The sequence below is a fragment of the Cherax quadricarinatus genome, chromosome 68 (genome assembly GCF_038502225.1).
Source record: "Cherax quadricarinatus isolate ZL_2023a chromosome 68, ASM3850222v1, whole genome shotgun sequence".
Lineage (NCBI taxonomy): Eukaryota > Metazoa > Arthropoda > Malacostraca > Decapoda > Parastacidae > Cherax > Cherax quadricarinatus.
In genome coordinates, this window is record NC_091359.1 from 9661172 (window position 1) to 9684096 (window position 22925).

Consider the following 22925-nt stretch of genomic DNA (forward strand, 5'->3'; position numbering starts at 1 on the left):
ACATCAGGTAACTCAACCAGTCACCTCCGCGACTTACCTGAACGTTGGACATCAGGTAACTCAACCAGTCACCTCCGCGACTTACCTGAACGTTGGACATCAGGTAACTCAACCAGTCACCTCCGCGACTTACCTGAACGATGGACATCAGGTAACTCAACCAGTCACCTCCGCGACTTACCTGAACATTGGACATCAGGTAACTCAACCAGTCACCTCCGCGACTTACCTGAACGATGGACATCAGGTAACTCAACCAGTCACCTCCGCGACTTACCTGAACGATGGACATCAGGTAACTCAACCAGTCACCTCCGCGACTTACCTGAACGTTGGACATCAGGTAACTCAACCAGTCACCTCCGCGACTTACCTGAACGTTGGACATCAGGTAACTCAACCAGTCACCTCCGCGACTTACCTGAACGATGGACATCAGGTAACTCAACCAGTCACCTCCGCGACTTACCTGAACGATGGACATCAGGTAACTCAACCAGAGTCACCTCCGAGACTTACCTGAACGATGGACATCAGGTAACTCAACCAGAGTCACCTCCGCGACTTACCTGAACGATGGACATCAGGTAACTCAACCAGAGTCACCTCCGAGACTTACCTGAACGATGGACATCAGGTAACTCAACCAGTCACCTCCGCGACTTACCTGAAATAAAAAACGAACATAAGAATAAAACATGCAAAAAAAAAAAAAACAAAAAAAAAAAAAAAAAAACTTGTCTTATATGTGTGGAAGTCAGCTAGACAGTACAGATAATCTGTACTTAATGCTAAGGAGTTTGAGTAACGTTAAAAAATAATTATTATTTTGCTCTTAAGTTAGCACTTCCCCATAAATATAATAAAAATAATTTTATATGCATAATTAACTAACTTGGTATTAAATCAGCCGTCTCCGTCTCTCCACCCTTCCTGACTCATACATGTAATGAACAAACACGTACAAACAAATCTGCACGAGTTTTATGAGTGACAGAAGTTGCTACACAAACTGGGTAGATGAATGGTTCAGAGAACCGACAAATGCCGACAAGGTTCTTTTCAAGATTGATGGACTGATTATATCGACTCAAGGCTGAGGGACTGATTACCTCAAGCTTCTCATCTTCCACCTTTCTCTGCATTGGACTGAAGTCACTAGATGGCGAAACATTTCCAGAAAGATACCCGAATGTTGTACAGGTGTTTCATTTATCATAATTAGGTCTGATTCAAGGGAGCTTCAATTCCCAGGATTAAGAGTCCTTCAACATCATCAAGGCGCCGTCCTTGAAAGGACGAAAAGATAAATAACTATAATGATAAAGAAGAGACTAAAGATAGAAGAGAGGGGAAATGGAAAGCTTGATAATTGTTGCAAATTTATGTTGCAAAATGCACAATTAACTGGCCCTCGAAGGTGCCAGCATAGATGGATTTTTAAAGTGCCACATTGTACCTTGGTCCCTTGCTATTAGGTGCTGGTCTGTCTCTGTGTCTGTCCTTCCCTGTCTGTCCTGTTTCTGCCCGTCTCTCTATCGACAAACTAAACAATGCACAAAATCCACGACAACACTCAATTATAACCTGATTTATTTCCCCTAGGAGCTTCCTCTTCGCTATAGCCGCAGTCACAGCCGCAGCAGCAACCGCAGTCACAACCGCAGTCGCAGTCGTAGCCACAACCGCAATCCCAGGCGCGGTGTTTGCTAATATTACTCACGGCGCACTCTCCAACCCACTTGCATTCTTCTCCGTAATAAAATGTAATTTAGATCAAGTTCTCCTAAGGCTAAGGTTAAAGGGGCTAGCTGAGGTTGTTGTGCGTGTCTAGTATGTACATAACAAGGAATACCATAAATACAGTGAATACAATGATAAAAAATACAATGAATACAATGGATAAAGCCTATTCTATGAATTCAAACATTTGAACATAAACAAGCTTTAAAATTACTTTCAAATTATAGATGAAAATCTTGGGCAGGGGGGAGGTGGACGTTTGTCAACCACTTTAAGGAACCTCAATGGGATGGAAATGCATAAATTTCAGGTATCTCTGAATGGGTACTGACTGCAATGGGTACAGTAAGTATGGAACAATGAATACACAAAGTAGTGGATACAATATGATTAAAACATTCATTTACAATTACAAACACTGCATCTTGTCAGACCCGTTATCATAAAGAGTTTTACTGAACCCACCAGAGACAGTAAAGAAAATCGCCCATTTTCCAGCCTAGTGTGAAGTCCTGATTAGTCAACACACAACTCGGGTAAAACATGTGCAACAGCTGGATTTCTTTACAGTCGAAAAATTGCATCTACACAGGCGTCTTCAGTCGAATACAGAGGTGATTAAATATTGGGGACAGCAGAAACAGTGGCAAGGTGAAGAGTAATCACTGCCTCAGTTCTGACGAAACAATTTTCGGGCGATCAGTTCTTCAGAAGACAAGAGAGAATAAGTAAGACCCTTGTGGGGTGAGCGGGGAAATGGGGATAGTGGAAGAGTAGGTTTGTGAGAGGAAGGTTAAGAGTCAAAGGGATAGTACCAGGGCTTAACCCAGTAGTTAATACGGACGTGGGTGTACACTTCTTGAGAGCGATGCAACAGATCAGCACAGGACAATAGTCTGGCTCAGATTAATCTCCGGCACAAGACAAGAGAGTATGCACCCTTGTGGGGTGCATACTTGTTCTTCAGTCGTAAGAAGTGTTGAGCTCCTTAGTCTCGATTAATGTGAAACTGATGCACGAGAATATCTCATTTCATACTGAAATGAGAAAGTGAAAAGGCTTGCTGCAGTGTTCCTCAATACTGTATTCTTACTTCTGGTGGGTCTCGCCTCTTGTAACTCCCTCCAGATTCAGCCATAATGCAAGATCTAAATCGAATCTTAAGTCCAATACATAATGCAAGGCACGAGATGATTTCCAAGGAACAGCAGCACTACCTGTCGCAGTGAAGGTAAACATGCTTCAGGGTGTATATTGGCTCCTCTTCGTTTATTCTAAGAGCTGCCCCTCCCCATTTTTTTTTTTTACCTTATGGTAATTCAGACACAAGCTGTCTCCTGAATCCCAAGTGACAGCAACACCCTTTACTGACCACAGCTCGGCCAGAAACCCTCAGAAATCGGACTAGTTTCTGGGTAACTACTTGTTGCGGAAAACTAGTACCAGCGTTTTACCTACCCACTTTCATACCAGCGTAACTCAAACATGACCTTGACCTTGGAACCGGCTTCATTCATGACGTAATGACGATTCGCAGATCAAGGGCAGAGTGACTAAGCCATCTGCCAAAAAGACAACGAGTTAACGAGAGACAAGCTACGATATTAACATAGCAACACACTCTGATCGAACAAAAAAAAAATCCTTTATTAACAATGCTTCCAAACACAAAAACGGACAATATTTTTTTTCCAATATAAACGACGAATACTAATGCATAACTGAATGACCACATATTAGCACAAGAACTTATATCCCGTATCGGATACGCATCTATTTCCATACTTTAAAAAAACAGCAAGATGGGCATCGTGAGCGTCAATGCAGATCAAGTCGACAATGTAGTGTGCTTCCATACCACTGGCAGGTCCCCAGTTACTATCCTCCGGCGCTCCATCTTATGGAAGCAAGCTGTTTGTCATGTGTTTTGAAACACGAGCATGTCTCTAGCGCCGTCAGTGATGGAAGAACAATGTCGGACCATACTCTATGCTAGTACGTATTTTAAAAAGGTCTCAGGTAAGGAGTGAGGGATATATCATAAGTTAAATCTTGATTAAACTTGTTACATTGCTAGAAACAGCTTTTGGTGTTTATTTTGTTGGTTTTTGGTAAAGTTAACTTTTAATTTGTGGTGGGTCGAGGCTGTTTTTCCAGGCTCAGATCTTTTATCTTGTACCAGGACAGTTCATAGTCCTGTGTGTGTTTATATTAAGAGGTGAATAATCCAGTTGTGTCGTGTGTATTAAAACATGGCTCGACACTATAAAATTCACATTATAGTACGTTTTTGACACCCGATAGTTTGCCTTTAACCTTCAATTTGGCCGTCAACCAGCAGTGGCTTACTTTCACCAGGTGACGTCAGTGCCGCCACTAGATATTTTACACTGTGTCATCTTTCATGTTTCTTTGCGTTACTCTATTTATAAATTATAATTATAATCTTAACACAAAACAGCCTAGCTAACAAGATAACGTTACAATGAGGATTAAAAAACAAAGTTACTATTAGATCAGAGATTAAGCAAGATGGGAGAATAATGGAGTCTCACAAATCAATGTTTAACTGTAAAGAACAAAAAGGCACTTGTAAATGGTCCAAGTCGGACTGAAACGTTGTCTTGAGCTTCTCTCTCCTATGTGCGGGTTATTTGTGTATAATGTCCCTATCTTAGTGTATATTAAGTTCTAACAACAGGAATAAACTTCTACATATCCTTGTTGCGGATGATGCCAAATTAATGAGAAAGCAAAGTGAAGAGGATAGAACTGTAGGAAAACCTGGACAGACTTCAGCAATGGTCTATTATATGGTTGCTAAAATGTATTAAAATCAAAAGCGAGAAAGATGATACAAAATACAGACACGATGAAAAGAGACATGTAACATTATGTGATTATTTACTGTTAACTTTTCGTTCAGTGTGTGGGCAAAACTTTTCTCAATATAAGATAACATTATACTGCATTTGTCTCTCTTTAAAAAGCAAAACAAAAGTATATTCATAAATCTGATAGGGAAAAAGAGACAGGACAGTATACCTTGACTCACGAAATCGTAATGATACGGTTGCAAACAAACCATACCACGGGCGGGGATTGAACTCGTGGCGAATTGTGAAACTCCAGGCCAGCACGTATGCGTATATCTTCAGGGGCTAACCTAGCTCAAAGAAACACCCAAAGAAAAATGCATGTGAATGCCCATTACCACAAACTTGTTTGAATAAATGATTTAGAAAACTGGCACGTTGATAAATGAGACACTTGTGCATCATTTGCGTATCTTCATTCTGGAAACGTTTCGCCAGACAGTGGTATAGGACTGAAGAAGCCACTATTTAGCGAAACGTTTTCAGAATAAAGATACCCAAGTGTTGCACAAGTGTCTCATTTCACAAACTTTTTCCCTGAATCACATAAGCAGAATAACATCAGCAGCAAATGTAACCTGGTAAATATAAGAGGCAATCAAGAACACAGACATTGTCACTATACTTTACATCACACATTTAGCAACCTAATGATTATGAAGATCCTGTATAGAACCCTGAATGAATCAACCAACAAAAAATTGGTATAAAGATACAAGATGTACATTAAACCTTTACTTCACACGACGTTTTGATTAGGATTAAGATTCATCAAATTTAATAAGTCTTGGCAATGCGAAACGTCGTCTAAACTAAAGACTTGCATTATGTTTCTTTACAGCCACTTATTACCTTATTGCCCCCAGTTACCACAGAGAGAAATTAGAGAAAGTTCAAGGGAATGCATCGAGACTGGTGCCCGAGTCGAAGGAAATGAGCTACGTTACACCTTCCGTCTATACAAGAGCGAAAAAGAAGATAAAAAAAATGGTCACCACACAAAATACTACTACTACTACTGAAGACAAGGACTGGCTCTTCACCAGGATGAAACATGAGCAAGACTATATGGTTGTAAATTACAAAAATCTCCTAGACATATCTGAAATTGCTTTTAAAACTGAATGATAAAGAAAGTAAAAGAGATGAGCACTGGCAGAGTACAGGTGGAGACCACACAGCGGATCACAGATATGACAAAGTTATTTCGCGTTAGGGACCAAGAGCTAGACCTCATCTCGGCAAACTCCTATTCCAAACATACATACACCATATGTACTGAAGACGGGACACCACTAGTATAGCTCTGTTTATGTATAATAAATAGGCATTCCTAAATAGTTTATCACGTACAATTATAGTTCATGAAAAATCACAGCGTATTAAGTAGTTTCCAACCTTATTTTTCGCTTCTTATAACTTTTTATCCGAGATTTCATACATTTTTACCAGTTCTTTTATAAAAAAAACACTAGATTGACGAGTCTTACCTATTTTATATTTTTTTTTCATTTTATTAATTATACACATCCCTTTATTTCACATATTATTAATTGTAAATCATTATCAATTTATCTCATTTACTTAATGTTTTACTTATACTTTATTTTAAATAATTTATAATATAATCCATAATTCAAACATTAAAAATTTATTACACAATATGATTACATATTGCTATTTTAACAATGAATATTACCGAGATCAATGTAATAATTCCCTGGCTGACACACAAATACCCGTAGTAAACAATGAATTACTTGTGATAAATATTAGGATATCCGTGTTGAAACAAGAGAAAAAATTGCCCTCACAAATGTGACCTTTACCTTGGCTCGCAAGTCTGTGAAGAGCCAGTCGACCTCGCTTTATAATGGTGATAATCTATGGTAGGTTTTTATTCTGCTTTAAGTTTTATGTGTTACAAGTCGTGCTAAGATATATTTATTGTAATGAGTTACAATAAGATCTCTCTATCTCCCTCCTCATCCTGTTTGATTTCACAGCAAGAAATTTCGAGACTCAAAACTCCAAAGCAATACTAACAGCTATGCTGCTACAATTGTCTACGTTAAATTTTCGTACGCGATTCCCATGGTAAATTTCTTAAACGCTTCCTGTAAACTTATATTATTTTCGTTATCATAAGGAAGGTTAGATTAAAGGCTGGGGTATAATACTCTCAACAGTTCTAATACTTATTAGCATCATGTGTAATTAACGTGCAGATTTCAACGTTTCCTGGTTACGCTCTCCCACTTCGTTGCCAGATATGTTGTGGCCTCTTTAGTTTGCTTGCGTGTGGTTAAATATACGTTTTTAAAGGTTTATGAAAGTTAACCTCACAATTGCTATGCATTACGTTTAGTCTAGTAAAATTTTGGCTTTCATATGTGCTCAAATACAATGAGCTCAAGAAAATGAATCTTTATGTCTTTGTTGGGTCATCCTAGGTTTAATCGGCACTTGTTACCATTGTAGAAAACTATTCGAAAAATTAACCCTGGAGGGTTAATAACCCAATAAAGTCATTCAGTGTGGCGAGTGGTTTAAAAAAACACTTAAGCAAACATTAGGATATATTTATTAGAATACGTTTCGGTCCTGGACAAGTGATCATGTTATAATATTTCCTAGTGTTTGTAAGTTTATTCAGGTACACACAATTACAGTTACACAGATTATCATACATAACAGCTCACATATTTTTTAAGCCAATTTGTCGGTATCAATTACCTAGGTTTAAACCAGTGTGGTAAATTTATTTTTGGCAGAATTGCACACAGGCACAATTATGTGATTACAACTGTCTTACATAATAACAGATGTGTAAATTACGTAGGATGACCCAAAAAAATGACTCATAACAGTCGACTAACTCTCAGGTATTTATTTACTGCTTACATTGGCAGTAGGAGTTAATTAATGTCCATACGTCTAGCCTCGTGTGGAGTTTGACCACACGTCTCATTGATAGAGCTGAGCGCGTAAATCTGTAAAACTTTCTACATGCATAACCCTAATATTAAATTGTCAGAACAGTTAGATAACGATGAATAATAAAACTTGCAACTATTTAACAAAACTATTTCTTTAAAATCCACCTGAAGTAGTCAGACAACTTAACCTTTCTTGTCTCTCCCTGTCTGTATTCACAACATTTATAGCAGCTTTATTTAACAATAGTCCCCCTCCCCATTTGTGCCAGACCTAATAATAATAATAATAATAATAACAATAATACTTTTATTTCTCTGAGCTATACAAGGAATACCTTAGATATACACGAATTAGTATAAAAGTAGGCATAAAAGTCACTAGTTACAAGACTCCTGCCATGTAGTACGTTCGTAGCTTAGTCTACCCGAAATACTTTGCATAAATTTTTTTTTTATTCCATATGCAGGAGAATTCATTGTAATCCTAAGGAGATTAAAAAAAAATTATATAATTATACCAAGATGCTAAAACATAAGAATTGTTATGAACATGGAGAATCGCTAAACTCGTAGGGGCTGTGAGAAATTATGTGGGTAAATTTTACAATGTCCTGAATAAATATTTCACCCTCATAATTGTGAAGAAACTTTGGTACATCAAACAGTTTACACTAATATTGATGTACCTCAGAGTCAAGTAGCACTTGAAGGACACCAAGTCACAGTAACATCCCTCCTTCGTGCCAACCTCAGACATCACGTCTCACATATCTGGACTTTAAATTATTATTAGAACATATAGTTCTTAAAATTATTTGAAAAATGATGCCAGTAACACTAACATTATGTATGGACTATATATATTCGGTAATATCAATTATTTGACCTGAGTAATTTGCTTGGGTGATTTTATATAAATCTAAATCAGGCCCGGTGGCCTGGTGGCTAAAGCTCCCGCTTCACACACGGAGGGCCCGGGTTCGATTCCCGGCGGGTGGAAACATTTCGACACGTTTCCTTACACCTGTTGTCCTGTTCACCTAGCAGCAAATAGGTACCTGGGTGTTAGTCGACTGGTGTGGGTCGCATCCTGGGGGACAAGATTAAGGACCCCAATGGAAATAAGTTAGACAGTCCTCGATGACGCACTGACTTTCTTGGGTTATCCTGGGTGGCTAACCCTCCGGGGTTAAAAATCCGAACGAAATCTTATCTTATCTTACATGATCAGACAAGTATAAAGGATATTTCAATATTAGTCACCAAATTAAGATTTTGGTGTCATATCCTCACGCCTCCCTATCGGTAGGCAATTCATATTGGCCAATATAAATTAACATACCTGTAGTAAGAATTAATACACTGGGAGGCGTACATTACGTGTGGTGTAAACTTCATCAATTTCTGACGATGCCGCTTCTATTACACCTTCGTTAACTTCATTTGAAGATTCGGCCAATTTCCAAATTCCTTGAGAGAACTAAATTCCCCTCTCAGCATAGTCGCTCTGATTCAGTTTTCCTTTTATGACCTCTCCCCTTGGGTCAAAAATAAAAGCCGAGACGACCAGCAGTCAGCTTTCCACACCCATCTCACCAACACTGCCCCTTTCCATCTATACAACCCTTCTCCCCTACTAAGGTGGAAGCACTCACTCGCTTCCTCACAAGTAGTTTGGTAGTTTGTGACTACCCTTAATACTTCATATTTACGTTACATTATATTAACACTTCACATACACATTACTAATTACAGGAAAATTATAGCAAATGTTGATAAATTAGACACATGTGCAACTCTTGGGTATCTTTATTGAGGAAACGTTTCGCCACACAGTGGCTTCATCAGTCCATACAAAGGAGAATCTTGAAGAACAGGAGGAGAATGAGGTAATCAGTCCCTACTTCAACATTGAACAAATGTTACACGACCTATGACTGCTGCACCTCTCCTGCCAACGGTTTATAAGCTCCTTCTCAGCACGTATGCCGTACTCTATTCAAGATTGATGGACTGACCACATCGACTCAAGGTTGAGGGACTGATTACCTCATTCTCCTCCTGTTCTTCAAGATTCTCCTTTGTATGGACTGATGAAGCCACTGTGTGGCGAAACGTTTCCTCAATAAAGATACCCAAGAGTTGCACATGTGTCTAATTTATCAACATGCCGGTTCTCTGAACCATTCATCTACAAATAGCAAATGTTACACAGAGGCCATATAGCTCCAAGAGGAATGGGAGATATTTAGGTTCAATTAAAGGAAGAAAAGAGCAAGCTCCGATTCCTTGTTCAGTAGCCCGGTTGTTAGCACACTCAGCTAACACAGTGAGGTTCATAGTTCGATCCCCGGTATTCGTGGAAACATTAAGATGTGTTTCCTTAAGACACCTCTTGTCCCTGCTCACCTAGCAGTAATATAGGTACCTGGGTGTTAGTCGACTGGTGTGGGTCGCATCCTCGGGATAAAATTGACGTAATTTGCCCGAAATGCTCTGCATAACAAGGGGCTTTACATATAGTAGTATGTCATTGATGTCGTCTAAGCCTGTATACATTGTACATGTACTTGTAGAAATAAAGATTATTATATTATTATAAATGAATTAACAGCTCTCAACCGACAACAAGGAACCAAGTATACTTAAGTCTCCTATAGCTAAAGGCATCATTTTCTATGTAGTTTTATCATAGAAAATGTACCGGCTTGCCGGTAACTATAACATTTTTCTTTTGGCTCGTACCTCTGTATGTGACTCATAAAGGCCGACTAACACTTAGGTACCTATTTACTGCTATGTGAAAAGAAGCAGTTACTAGGAGACTTCAGGAACCACCAATGAAAATAAATCATATTCTATTAAATCTACATATTGTAATATATGTGTATGATGTATAATAACATGTGCATGCTAAAGACCATTGTAAAAATTAGCTTGCTTCCCTCTCTTCTAGTTCAGAATTCAACCTGAGTCCCTTCAGTTGTGAGCGAAACGATCTACCAACGAGGTTCGAATTGCGTTGAGAACGGGAAGCTCTCGGCTCATCCAAGTATGGGCAAGTCTCCCTGTATCTGCTGCCAATGTTTAATTTGTAGTAAATATAGTAAAGTAAACTTTAATTTTATAAAGAATGGTTTACACCTGCAGAAAATGTGATATTATTGACATTATAGAAAGCCCCTGGTTATGCAGAGCATTTCGGGCAGCCTTAAAATAATTTAATTATACTTACAGAATATAATTGCTAGTAATTTTTTGCAATAACAATCTGTCGTGGACTTTTTAGTAAGTCAATTTAACTATAAACATTTGTGCAAATATTAATTTAAATTTCAGTATTCCTGCCCAGGACATAAACTGAAAGCCCCCAAAAATGCACAGCACACGTTGAAAACTTGTCCTGACAAGCTCCGACATACGTGTTGGATGCTTAACTAAATTTATATTTCTCAATACCCGCTTCACACCCTTCCTCGAATGTACCCTACACCTTTCTTCCTTCCCAGCGTTATACACCCTATTAATCAACTCCAATAACAGTAATAATAATAATAATAATTAATCATTATAGTTATTATCAATATTATTATTATAGGGAGGCATCACCTCGTGTTAATTGGGTACCCCTCATCTTCGGGAAAAAGAATAAACGTACTTCAGGAACCAATCTAACGATTTCTTCCCGTTTATGTTTGATTACTTTTTTCTTACCACCCTGTGATAATGATTATCCTTCAAAAGAGGCACAAAGGCATAATGGACATTTATAAGATCCCCAATGGAAATAAGTCAATTTGCCTGACTTTTTTGGGTTATCCTAGGTTCTCTACACATATGCTGCTACGTATGATAATTTAACTGTATTTGTGTATACCTGAATAAACTAACTAACTTACTAACGTTTCGCTTAGAGACCAAACGAAACGTTATCAGGTATACCTCTAATGCCCAATAATTATCAATATTTGAACTTACCGTAAGATCGCGCCCTGAGGTGCAGTTGCCTGATCGGCCGGCGCGTGGTGGGGCTACCGTGGGGTGCATTATTGTGGTGGTGGTAGTGGTGGTAACTGTGGTAACTGTGGTGGTGGCAGTCTCCTGGAGGCCCCACACCTGACCCACACCGCAAAAGACCCTCGTGCACTGTGGGGGAGAGAGAAGAGTTTAGAAAGTGTTATAATACAATGTATGGAGAAGAGAATGTTATTATACAATAATGTATGGAGAAGAGAATGTTATTATACAACACTGTAGCTTCAAACACTGAACACAGAACACTACAATCACAGCTCTACTCTTGTAGCTACAAACATTAAAGACAACACTACAATCATAGCTCTGCCCTTGTAGCTACAAACACTGAACACACTTCATAGTTCTGCTCCTCTAGCTAAAAGTGGGTCACGACTAATTACTCAATTACCAAACAAGTTACAGTGTAGGTGGAAAAATACAGTATTTTTCTGGACTAAAATAGACGAAGTTATCATAATTAGGTTAAATCAGCGTATATGTTACACCGTGTACATTATTATTCTAACAAATCATTATTCTTCACTTGAATTACCAGACAATGAAGACATTCAAGAAGTGATTACAACTTGTCTTGCAATCACGAAGTGAAAAATTGAATGTGTAGGAGCGTAACCCCGACAGTTGTCATCCACTAGGTCACTCTCCCCTCTATACTTACTAGACCACGTGTTCCCCTCCCCATCCTTGCTAGGTCACGTCCCCCAGCTCCCTACTAATTCTAGGTCACAGTGTCTCCCCATCATTCCTAGATTGCGTCTCCTCCCTCCCCATCCTTGCTAAGTCACGTCCCCGACATCCCTCTATTATTTGTAGGCCACATCTCTCTCTCCCCATCCTTCCTGGGCCACGTCTCCCTCTCTCCAATCTTTCCTAGGTCATGTCCCCATATCTCCCTATCATTTCTAGGTCACATCACCTTCTCCTCATCATTCCAAGGTAAGGTCTCCCCTACCCATTCTTCCCAGATCACCTCCTTACCTCCCCATCCTTCATAATGTAATAAGGCAAGGAAACATAGCTAGCTTTTGTTCCCACACTATCATATAGAATAAGGAAACAGCACTGATTGTGTATCCAATTTTGCTAAAAAAGTTGTCAATTCATCTTTTACACATCACGTCCACCCTATCCTTTCCTCGTCAAATCAAAACCAAAATCTTTAGTTCCTTGTAAAGCTTACAATGTGTGGTTTACATGTTATAAAATATTAATTACAAAGAAGGCCACCCTCGTCCTCTCCAGAACACGTTCCTCTCCCCAGTCTTTGCAGTCCATTCTCGCACCACAAGTAATAAACGGTCAGGTTAGGGTAGTTAAGGTTGGTGAGAAAATAGGACAAGTGTTTCTTGAAGCGGATCTTAGTCATATGATGATCCGCAGCTGGAGCTTTCGGTCATCTGACCGAGGCTTTTCGCTGGCTTGCCCCTCCACCCCTTAAAAAAATTAAGGTTATAATTATAACCATTTTTATACAACGTTCAGGTTTGAACGTTACTTTTTTTTTTATCTTATGCCACCTCGTTGCTACACGTATCTTTTATTCGTGGTTGAATAAACGCTTTCTTAAGTTTAAGTAACATAACCTAAATTAACATAACTTAAAACACAGAAAATAGGATTTGAAAAAATGGAAACGCTAAGAAATTAACATTTAGTATCGAGTCAAAAAAACTGACGCAGTAAAATGAGGAGGAAAGATTGGTTTGTGAGACTAGAGTGGCCTTCCCTTGCTAGTCTTGTATTTTGCACAGTTAAATTTACAACCTATCTATGGTATACTGAACTTTGGAATTTAGTTTATTTTTTAGGAATTATTATTATTATTAATATTATTATTATTATTATTATTATTATTATTATTATTATTATTATTCTGGCTGTTGCTATTATTACTATAATTGTTATTTCAATTATTATTATTATTATTACTGAAGTATATATAAATATATGATGTAACCTACATACGTCACAATAAGTGAGAGAGAGAGAGTGTGCTGTCATGATAAACACACAATATAATGTTTCTTCAGTGATTGCCCAAGATCATCATCAGCAAGTTATTCACTGAAGTAGTGGTGGAAACTGCAGCGATAGATGGAAAGTTGTGACGCACAGTGTGTTGTAGATGTTGATTTTTGTTGTAGGGATGTTGAGTTTGTTGTAGCTAGATGTTGAGTTTTGTTGCGACTGTTGCAGAGAGCACTGCAGGTGACGTTGCGGGAGTAGTGAAGATCACGTTGCAAGTAACACGGCATTAGACGTTCCAGGGAACGCTGCAGAGGACCCTGCAGGAAGCACTGCAGATGACGCTTCAGAAAGCACTGCAGAGGACTCTGCAGGAAGCACTGCAGAGTGCCCTACCCTGAAGGAAGCATTGCACCGGACCCTGCAGGAAGCACTGAAGAGGACTCTGCAGGAAGCACTGCAGAGTGCCCTACCCTGCAGGAAGCACTGCACCGGACCCTGCAGGAAGCACTGCAGAAGACGTTGCAGAAAACACTGCAGAAAACTGCAGGAAGCACTGCAGATGACACTGCATGGAGTACTGCACAAGATGCTGCAGGGAGCACTGCAGAGGACATTAAGGAGCACCGCAGAGGACACTGCAGGGAGCATTACAGAGGACACTGCAGGGAGCACTACAGATTACGTTTACGAAACTATGAAGAATGCGTATTTCTTGCTGCAGATAAAACCGCACTGACAAGACACACCCAAAGTGCTGTGTATTGTTAGTAGTTTTGTGGTGATGTGGGGTAAGATCCTTACCTCAGCTGTGTCAGTGTGTCCAGGCGGCTAAGGTTGGTCAACATGAGTACATGACACTTTATGAGATAACATGGCGGGGCTATGAGACTACATGGACCTACAAGAGAATACATGCATGAGTATATGAAAGTTCACGGAAGTATGTGCGAGTACATGGGAGTATATGAGAATACAGGAGACTACACGAGAGTACACGGAAGTATGCGAGAGTACAAGCTAGTAGTGTGAATATAAGGGAGTATAAAAGAGTACATAAGAGCAGAATAATAAGGAAAACAAAATCAATTTAAAAACGACATAAGAGCTGACATATATAGTCATAATAGGTGGGAACTGACAGTACGACTGATTTCAGAACGCTAAACTAAGATTAACATAAGAGACTGTACATAACGCACATCAGATCCATCTTGACGTGCGGCACAGGCATGAAACCCGCAACTAATGAACAACGCTACAAAAGAGGACGACAAGAGGAGACATGATCCTGACATACAAAATTATCAGAGAGTTCGAGTAGATAGCAAATGTTTGTGTGATACGTGAGGAAAAGGAGCCAGGAGACATTCATGCCTCGTAAAGACGAAAATGAGCCACAGGGATGTTAGGAAGTGGTCTTTCAGTTTAACGGTAGAGGTTAAGTGCAGTGAATGAGATGAATAGTGGAGACAACCTTTGTGCAACATTTCAACAGAAGATATAATAAAGCTTTTAGGGCATGGATCAGTGGAATCTCTCAATAAGAGTTTAAGGAAGGGGTCAGGAGCTACGAATCGACCCGATCCTTGCGAACAACTTGGTGAGTACACGTTACAGACACTGTTACACACCTTGTTATACACACGCTATATAGTATGCAATACACAACTGTTATACCCTCACATTGTTATACATAAGCAACCTTACTGTACATTCCATATTAAATTAAAAGCATAATGAAGATTGGGTGGATTAAACGTAGATTACGTGTTTGTTAACTCTTGCGTTCGTATGTGTTCTTGCGTCAGTGTATTTGTTCCTTTTTACGTAGTGCCTTTGTGAGTCTGTGCGCTAATACAGTTGTGTGTCCGTTATCATTCCGTGCGTCTATATAACAAACTGAAAAATATGAATTCTAATGATTTTTCCTCAAGTTTTGAAAAAAACTCTGGTCAAGAGGTCTGGTCAAGGACTGGGCCGCTGGAGCACTGACCCTCGGAACAAACTTACACGTAGATTCCTCCAGGAAGACGCATCGATATTCATGAGTTATATTGGCCAATTTCAGTTGGTAATTAAATATTCATTCCGAAGTTTAAAAATAAGGATATTATGATTCCTTGTTTTAAAGTGGTGGTTAAGCGGTTGCTTAACCACGGAATGTCACCATCTTACAAAGACTCGCGTCACCAAAGATTTTCCAGATGAGCAAAATGCCGTCACCACCGTGGATGGACTTGCAATTCTGCCAAATTTAAGACAGAGAAAAGTGTGTTGTAAGGTACTTGGTGTTAGATTGTTTTTCTGATTATTTTGTCTGACAGTGGGTGTTTTGTGCCAGTTAACGCCCTCAGATGACTCTTGTCTGTTGCAAAACTCTTACTTCATAGCTTGTTGCAGCGATACTATCTTACTGTGTGCATTTTCTCTCCTCCACTCCTCTCTTTCCTCTCCCCACCCCACCTACCGCATAACCTCGCCCACTACATGATATTCCCACCTACTACATAATCTCCCCACTTATCACATGGTTATACTGACTATCACAACTTTCCTTCCCTTTTCCTCGTCTCTCCTCTTCATCTTCATTCTCTCCATCGTTTCCTCCGTCCTCAACAAGAGACTTTTCTGGATTTTGCCCGTGAACACACTCCCATAAAAGCAGTACATCACAGTTTATATAGCTGACCCCTCACTGGCGATACCAGTTCTATTCTTTGCTGTTTCAATATACAGGTATCACGCTACCTGTACAATTACAGGTATTAAAACCTTTACGAATTACCATTATCAAACTGTAGGAAAACCTGCATATATCTCTTTTTTTCCAACATGCTTCCAACCTTAGTAACAACGTGCTTAAAATGTTAATGTCTGTAGTATTAATTTTACACCTCTGTCATCTTCTGCATTATTAAGATGTTTATCCTCTTCACAAATACTTCACATTGTGTTTCCTCTCTTGGTGTTGCTTCATTAACCTGTCAAATCTACTGGTACCCTAAACGACTCCTGGCCACCACAGTCTACGCTCTTCCGTTTCCACCTTTATTGCCATATATAAATTTCATTTAATGCAACAATATTGTAATGCGATACAGATTCACTATTACCACACTTCTCAAATACTATAGAGCTTTAATTTGTATTTTCCTTCAAATTTACTTCAAGCTTTCTCCAAACTTGTAGTTTATATTTTCTTGTGCTTCTTTATCGGTTATTTCGTCAGCGCTCGCTGTCTGCGATGATAACGTAAGTTAATAACACATTTTAGCAATTTTGCATTTCTTCTTATTCCCTCTACAATACTGTTAGCGATAGTCCTGTAGTTTAAACTGAACAAGACTGATGTTAAATCTAGTCGGGTTGGTGATACCCAATCCCGGACTCATACAAACTTTTCAAAATGTCTGACAATTTTTTTTATTCCTAAGTGCAGTTAACGTTGTTCCAGCAACACCATTTCCAGGATCTCCAACAGCGTGTGTTATAACGGCTTAGTATTCACTCTCACTCATTAAATATCGACGATATATCTGACTCTCATTTTAAGTATTGTTATCGTTACCATTAACTAACTTTCCTTCCACAGATGCCTTTTTTTTCACGCGGTTCATGGTAATTTAGGAGATTAACAGTTACACATTTTCCTACTTCTTCACTGATAATGCCTTACATTAACCGCACTTTTCATATCTTTAATGGTAAACTTGTTTACTTTTCATTTTAACAGTTTAGTGAGAAAAATAGTATTTTACTGTCGTATTATGTTATAAAAAACGAATAATAGCGAAAAAAGCAACAGAAGATGAAAACAAAACACGCGCTCGTAAGGCACATCAACCCCTCAATTATCACCAGTTTCTTAATGCATCAATTAATGTCAGTTACGTTCGTACATGGAGGTTATAGACACCAAAGTGCTCACTTCTGAAATGCTTCACATGGTGTCATGACTGGTTTACTAATTTGACTTCACTTCCTCCATCTTATATCCATTTGTGACTACTTCCACTTGGAAGTGAGGCGCTTATCTCTTCCCGTACTGTTCGCGCTTACTTCTGTTATCTTCTCGTTTCCTTGTGGAGGAGGTTTATGAACCAAAGTTACCGTTACGCAAGAAATTCACGTTATTATAGAAGTGAAGTTACTATATAGTTAATGGAATTTTCAGACTTGCGGCGTTCGAAGTTAATAGCAACAATGAAGTGAGTTATCACAACTCTGTGTAAGATATGTGCAGCATCACTCGTTGAGTTATTGTGTATATCATCACTCGTTGAGTTGTGTGTACCATCACTCAGCTATTGTATATGTAGCATAACTCATCGAGATATTGTATGCAATGTCACCCCCTAAAGTCATCCACTTTGTGTAACATCACCCTGATTTATCGAGTTTTCTGTAACATCACCCATTGAGTCACTGCGTGTAACATCACCTGCTTAGTCATTAAGTGTGAGTGTGTAACATCATCCACTGGCGCCATCATCTAGAGCGTTAAAATTGGATTTCGTCTTACATGCCGACTCTCTGTTGCTTTCTGCTACAGTTCCGAGAAGTAACAGTAGCAGAGCTGTTAAACGAGAAGTAACAGTAGCAGAAGCAGTTAAGTGGGAAGTAACAGTAGCAGAAACAGTTAAGCGAAAAGAAACAGTAGCAGAAACAGTTAAGCCACTTCCTTCACCAAGCAGGTGAAGGAAGTAGCTTAACTGCTGAGTGTAGGGAGGGGTGAGGTGTTACTAATGTTTTGAAGACATTCATGTACCATCCTCCAGATACCATTTCCGCCGACAATTACACACTACATTAGAGAAACCCTGTCGGCAGAAAAGATCACATGTTGCAAAACAAGTTTTTATTGAGACAACATCTCGCTCTGTAGAGAGCTTTATCAAGTCGCTCCATACAGAGCGAAATGTTGTTCCAATGAAAATTTGCTCTACAACACATGGTTTCTGTTCAGTTTGTTAGCCGTGTGGCATTTTAACACCGCAGACAGATAGACTGTGCCACATCCTCGCGTTAGGAAGGTATACGCTGCCTGTCAGGAGTCGCATGTGCTAAAACAACAATTTAATTGGGCGAAAAAGCTGGAGGCTGAGATTGTTATATCAAAACACAATTATCTTTTTCTCTCTATATTTCCTCCTATTCTTTTATGGGTCACGCTGTCAGGGGTACACGATGGAGAGAAATAGTATAACATTCGCACACGATGGAAGAAAATGGTATAACATAACCACATGATAGAGAGGAACAGTATAACATAACCACACGATGGAGAGAAATATTATAATGATGCAAAAAGACACAAATGCAGTTTAATACCATTCCGCAGGTGAGGTTAGAACCCGCGATCAGAGAGTCATAAAACTCCAGACCGACGCGTTAGCCACTGGGCCCAGTGGCGTCAGTCTGGAGTTTTATGACTCTCTGATCGCGGGTTCTAACCCCGCCCGTGCTATGGTTTGTTTACAATCATGTCATTACGATTTCGTTAGTCATGCAGTTTAATACGTTCGTGACTTGATAAAACCCAGTGTGTGGGCGAAACGTTGTCAGTCAAGGATAGTTTTATACTGTATTTGTCTCTTTTTTTCTATCAGGGCCCACCTTACAACCTTAATAAAGTGCGAAAGTTCTTCACAAATCTAATTTATATTCTAGAATTGGCATGTTTGGCCCTTCGAGGGAAGTGCTGGTGAGGCGCTCTTGATCCAGGAAGTTAGATGTATCCTCGTCTTTCTGGTAGTGGGCCTGGTTACCCTCATAACACACAGGCCTACTAGTCCCCCATCCACCACACTAATCTATCAGTCTCCCATCCACCACAATAATCTATCAGTCTCTCATCCACTACACAGAATCAGCCATCCCTACTACACGCACGCATGCATACACAAGAGGAACTGTGACTCAAAACCTGCAACCACAAATAAGCGAGCACACACACACACACACACACACACACACACACACACATACGCGTGCATAATAAGCAAGAAGGAATATCAACTATGTTTAAATCGATTACTGCGTTGTCCAATCTTGAGTTGAGCAGTGACTGGTGTGTAGGTGGGAAGAGGTGTGTGTGTAATTATAGCTATCAGGTGAGGCTGGTTCCACTCGTAACAAAACACACTCCACTGACGTACTGTCAAGGAGCAACTCGTCCTCCTAAGAGAACCTTGAGCTTTTACTACATTGTAAAAGTGAGGGAAAGTGACGCTGACACTGCTCAAGAACGGTAGCTTTGGTGTGCCTGGGATGTGATGACTGATAGATCTGTGTGTGTAGTGACTGGTAGTTCTCTGTGTGGTGCTGTGACTGGTAGATCTGTGTGTAGTGACTGGTAGTTCTCTGTGTGGTGCTGTGACTGGTAGATCTGTGTGTAGTGACTGGTAGTTCTCTGTGTGATGCAGTGACTGGTAGATCTGTGCGTGTAGTGACTGATTGTGTGATGGTGACACACTACCTCAACCACTGACGAGAAAATACATTTTAACATTTTTTTTCTTTTAATGTTCACAAAAATTCATATATACATTATATTTTCAGGAAAAGGAGGGTAGCCTCAGTTCCTTGGATCAAGAACCTTTCATCAACATCAAGGGGTCCTTCTTTAATTTGTCATAAATTTACAGTTCATTTTCCTCAGGTCAATTCACAAGTCAACTGTAAACTGCATCCGTTTCTTAAGGTCAGGGTGAATTCTTGAATATTAATTTATTATTTAATACAATCAGGCTGACCTACAGTTTCGGCTACCCTATTTTTATGCAACCCTTATAAAGCAGACCCGGTGCACACACAACCCATCCTCCTAAGGAAGACCCACAGCGTAGGGTCAACAACTCCTCCTAAGGTTATACTTTGAGTGTAGATACAACACATCCTTCACAGGTATACTCACAATGCAGAAACAGCACATCCTTCTAAGGTAGACCACAGTGTAGATAGAACACATCCTTCTAAGGTATACACAATATAGATAGAACACATCCTTCTAAGGTATACACAAAGTGCAGATAGAACACATCCTTCTAAGGTATACTCAGTGTAGATAGAACATGTTCTTCTAAGGTATACACAGTTTAGATAGAACACATCCTTCTAAGGAAGACCACAGTGTAGATAGAACACATCCTTCTGAGGTATACACAGTGTAGATAGAACACATCCTTCTATGGTATACACAGTGCAGATAGAACACATCCTTCTAAGGTATACACAGTGTAGATAGAACACATCCTTCTGGGGCAGACCCACAGAGTAGGGTCACCAAGACAGCTAGTAAAGTGTCTATGGCAATAAACTGTGAAGGTGGCGATTTTGCATCATGCACATTCCTTACAGACCAGGCCTCCTAACTGTTGGTCTGAAGAGCCAGACTGTTCGTCTTGGACCAATACCAAGTCATAGTATAGATTATGGTCAGGGGAGAGCTCTCACACAACGAAAGATAAACATTAATATTTTAACGTTACCTGATTTTCTCTGGTCACTTCGACGCCTGACATATCGTGGCCGTATTGTAATTTTACTTATTTTGTAGTTCAACATACGTTTTACAGGTTTACACTAAGTAACGTTCCCTAACTTAACCTAAAATACAGAAAAACAGAAAACAGCACAGAGGTGCTGTAATACACTTTTCCTGGGTAATAAGTTAGTAAATCATTGTCATAGTGATGAGACGATACCAAAATTTTCGGCAATAATGATACACAATTTTAGGCAGATACCGATACTATCAACATTAGCTAATACTCACAGATACCGACACTTTGTCACAGCCCTAGGACTAATATGATGGTAGGCTGAGCAAGTGCCCCAATTTTAGGCAGATACCGATACTATCAACATTAGCTAATACTCACAGATACCGACACTGTCACAGTCCTAGGACTAATATGATGGTAGGCTGAGCAAGTGCCCCAATTTTAGGCAGATACCGATACTATCAACATTAGCTAATACTCACAGATACCGACACTGTCACAGCCCTAGGACTAATATGATGGTAGGCTGAGCAAGTGCCCCTGATGCTCTAAATGCCGACCCACGGTCGTGAGGTGATGAACCTTTACGCCAGAATTAGATTTAACCTAATCTAAAAAGGGGCACCTTTTCCCAAGTTGTTATTGGAGAGATGAAAGTGAGATACAATTAATTCTTCGAGCGTTAAGGTTGAGCCTGTTACTAGCGTCATATTCCTGTCCCTTTGGAGCTATACTGACTCATCCTGATAATTTTACAACAGCACGAAAATATCAGGTAGTAATGCCCTATTAACAAAGACTAAAATCCAGTATTATTACACCATATCACCCATGTCACATAGCATATACAAAGTCTTTGCTTACGTAATCCACTCTGTATCACATGACCGACAAAGGCACCTTACAAATGTGACTCACGCCATGTTAAAGGGCCTATACAAACTCTGTACACAAGTGACTCACGCCATATCATGTAGCCTATATAAACTCCTCACAAATGTTCCCCACTACAAATCTTCCAACATTATTTGCACACAGGTCCTCTCTGATAACCAGCCATTACTCACAATCACAACAAATTCTTGTGGCGTCAATAAGAGGAATTATGTATGGTTTACTGAGGAGGAAATGACTTCAAATTCACCTATGGTGATTCTGAATGATGTAATGACGTACCAATCTGTTATATGCGTGTGGAAAACACAACGAAGGAGAGAGAAACACAACCTGATAAGCTACTCTTCTGGCACTTCCTTAACCAAGTGCAAGTCTGGGTCTCTTTTTCCTCATCCTGTTTTATACGAGTCTCCCTCGTTTTTGTCATTTTCCTACTGCTCGTCCTTCCCTTGTTCTTCCTCCTGTTCTTCTTCCTCTTCCTCTTCCTTCTCCTCCACGTACACTTCTCTTTCTTCCCCTCCTTCTTTACTTTACCCTATTCCTCCTCGTCTTTGTCCTCCTCTTCCTCTACATCCATTCCGCGTCGTCCCTCTCCTGCCCCTGTGAGTTAGGTAACACTTTTTATAGACCTTACATATGAAGTGTTCTGTTAAGTACGCCAATACCTACTATATATTTTACACGAACTCTTGTTTTTTGCCTCAACTAATTGTAAAGCCTGGATCATACCTTAATGTATTTGGTTATCGGTATATTCTTTACTGAAAATAAAGCAACATTCATATAAACTACAGAATGAGGCTGGAGCCACCTGTGAGGCACTGTTTATATTATTATTATTACATTCATGGGGAAAATGCTATGTTAGGGTCATACACCTCATGGGAAATGAGAGGTAATGAAGCCTGACCCAAATTAGGGGAGGGTAGTTGAAATGTTTTAGATCCGTCGAAGAATTT

The 22925-nt window shown here is 39.6% G+C and overlaps 1 protein-coding gene across 3 annotated transcripts in view; it reads right to left on the minus strand.

Annotated features, from left to right (window-relative positions):
• The window catches only part of LOC128697766 (pleckstrin homology domain-containing family G member 5), a 1323529-nt gene that overhangs the window by 1072853 nt on the left and 227751 nt on the right, over positions 1-22925 (minus strand). For all 3 annotated transcript variants that reach the window (XM_070099658.1, XM_070099660.1, XM_070099661.1), the window contains exon 3: positions 11537-11704. In XM_070099658.1, coding sequence (XP_069955759.1) covers positions 11537-11704 — 168 coding nt within the window. The remainder of the gene's footprint in view (positions 1-11536; positions 11705-22925) is intronic.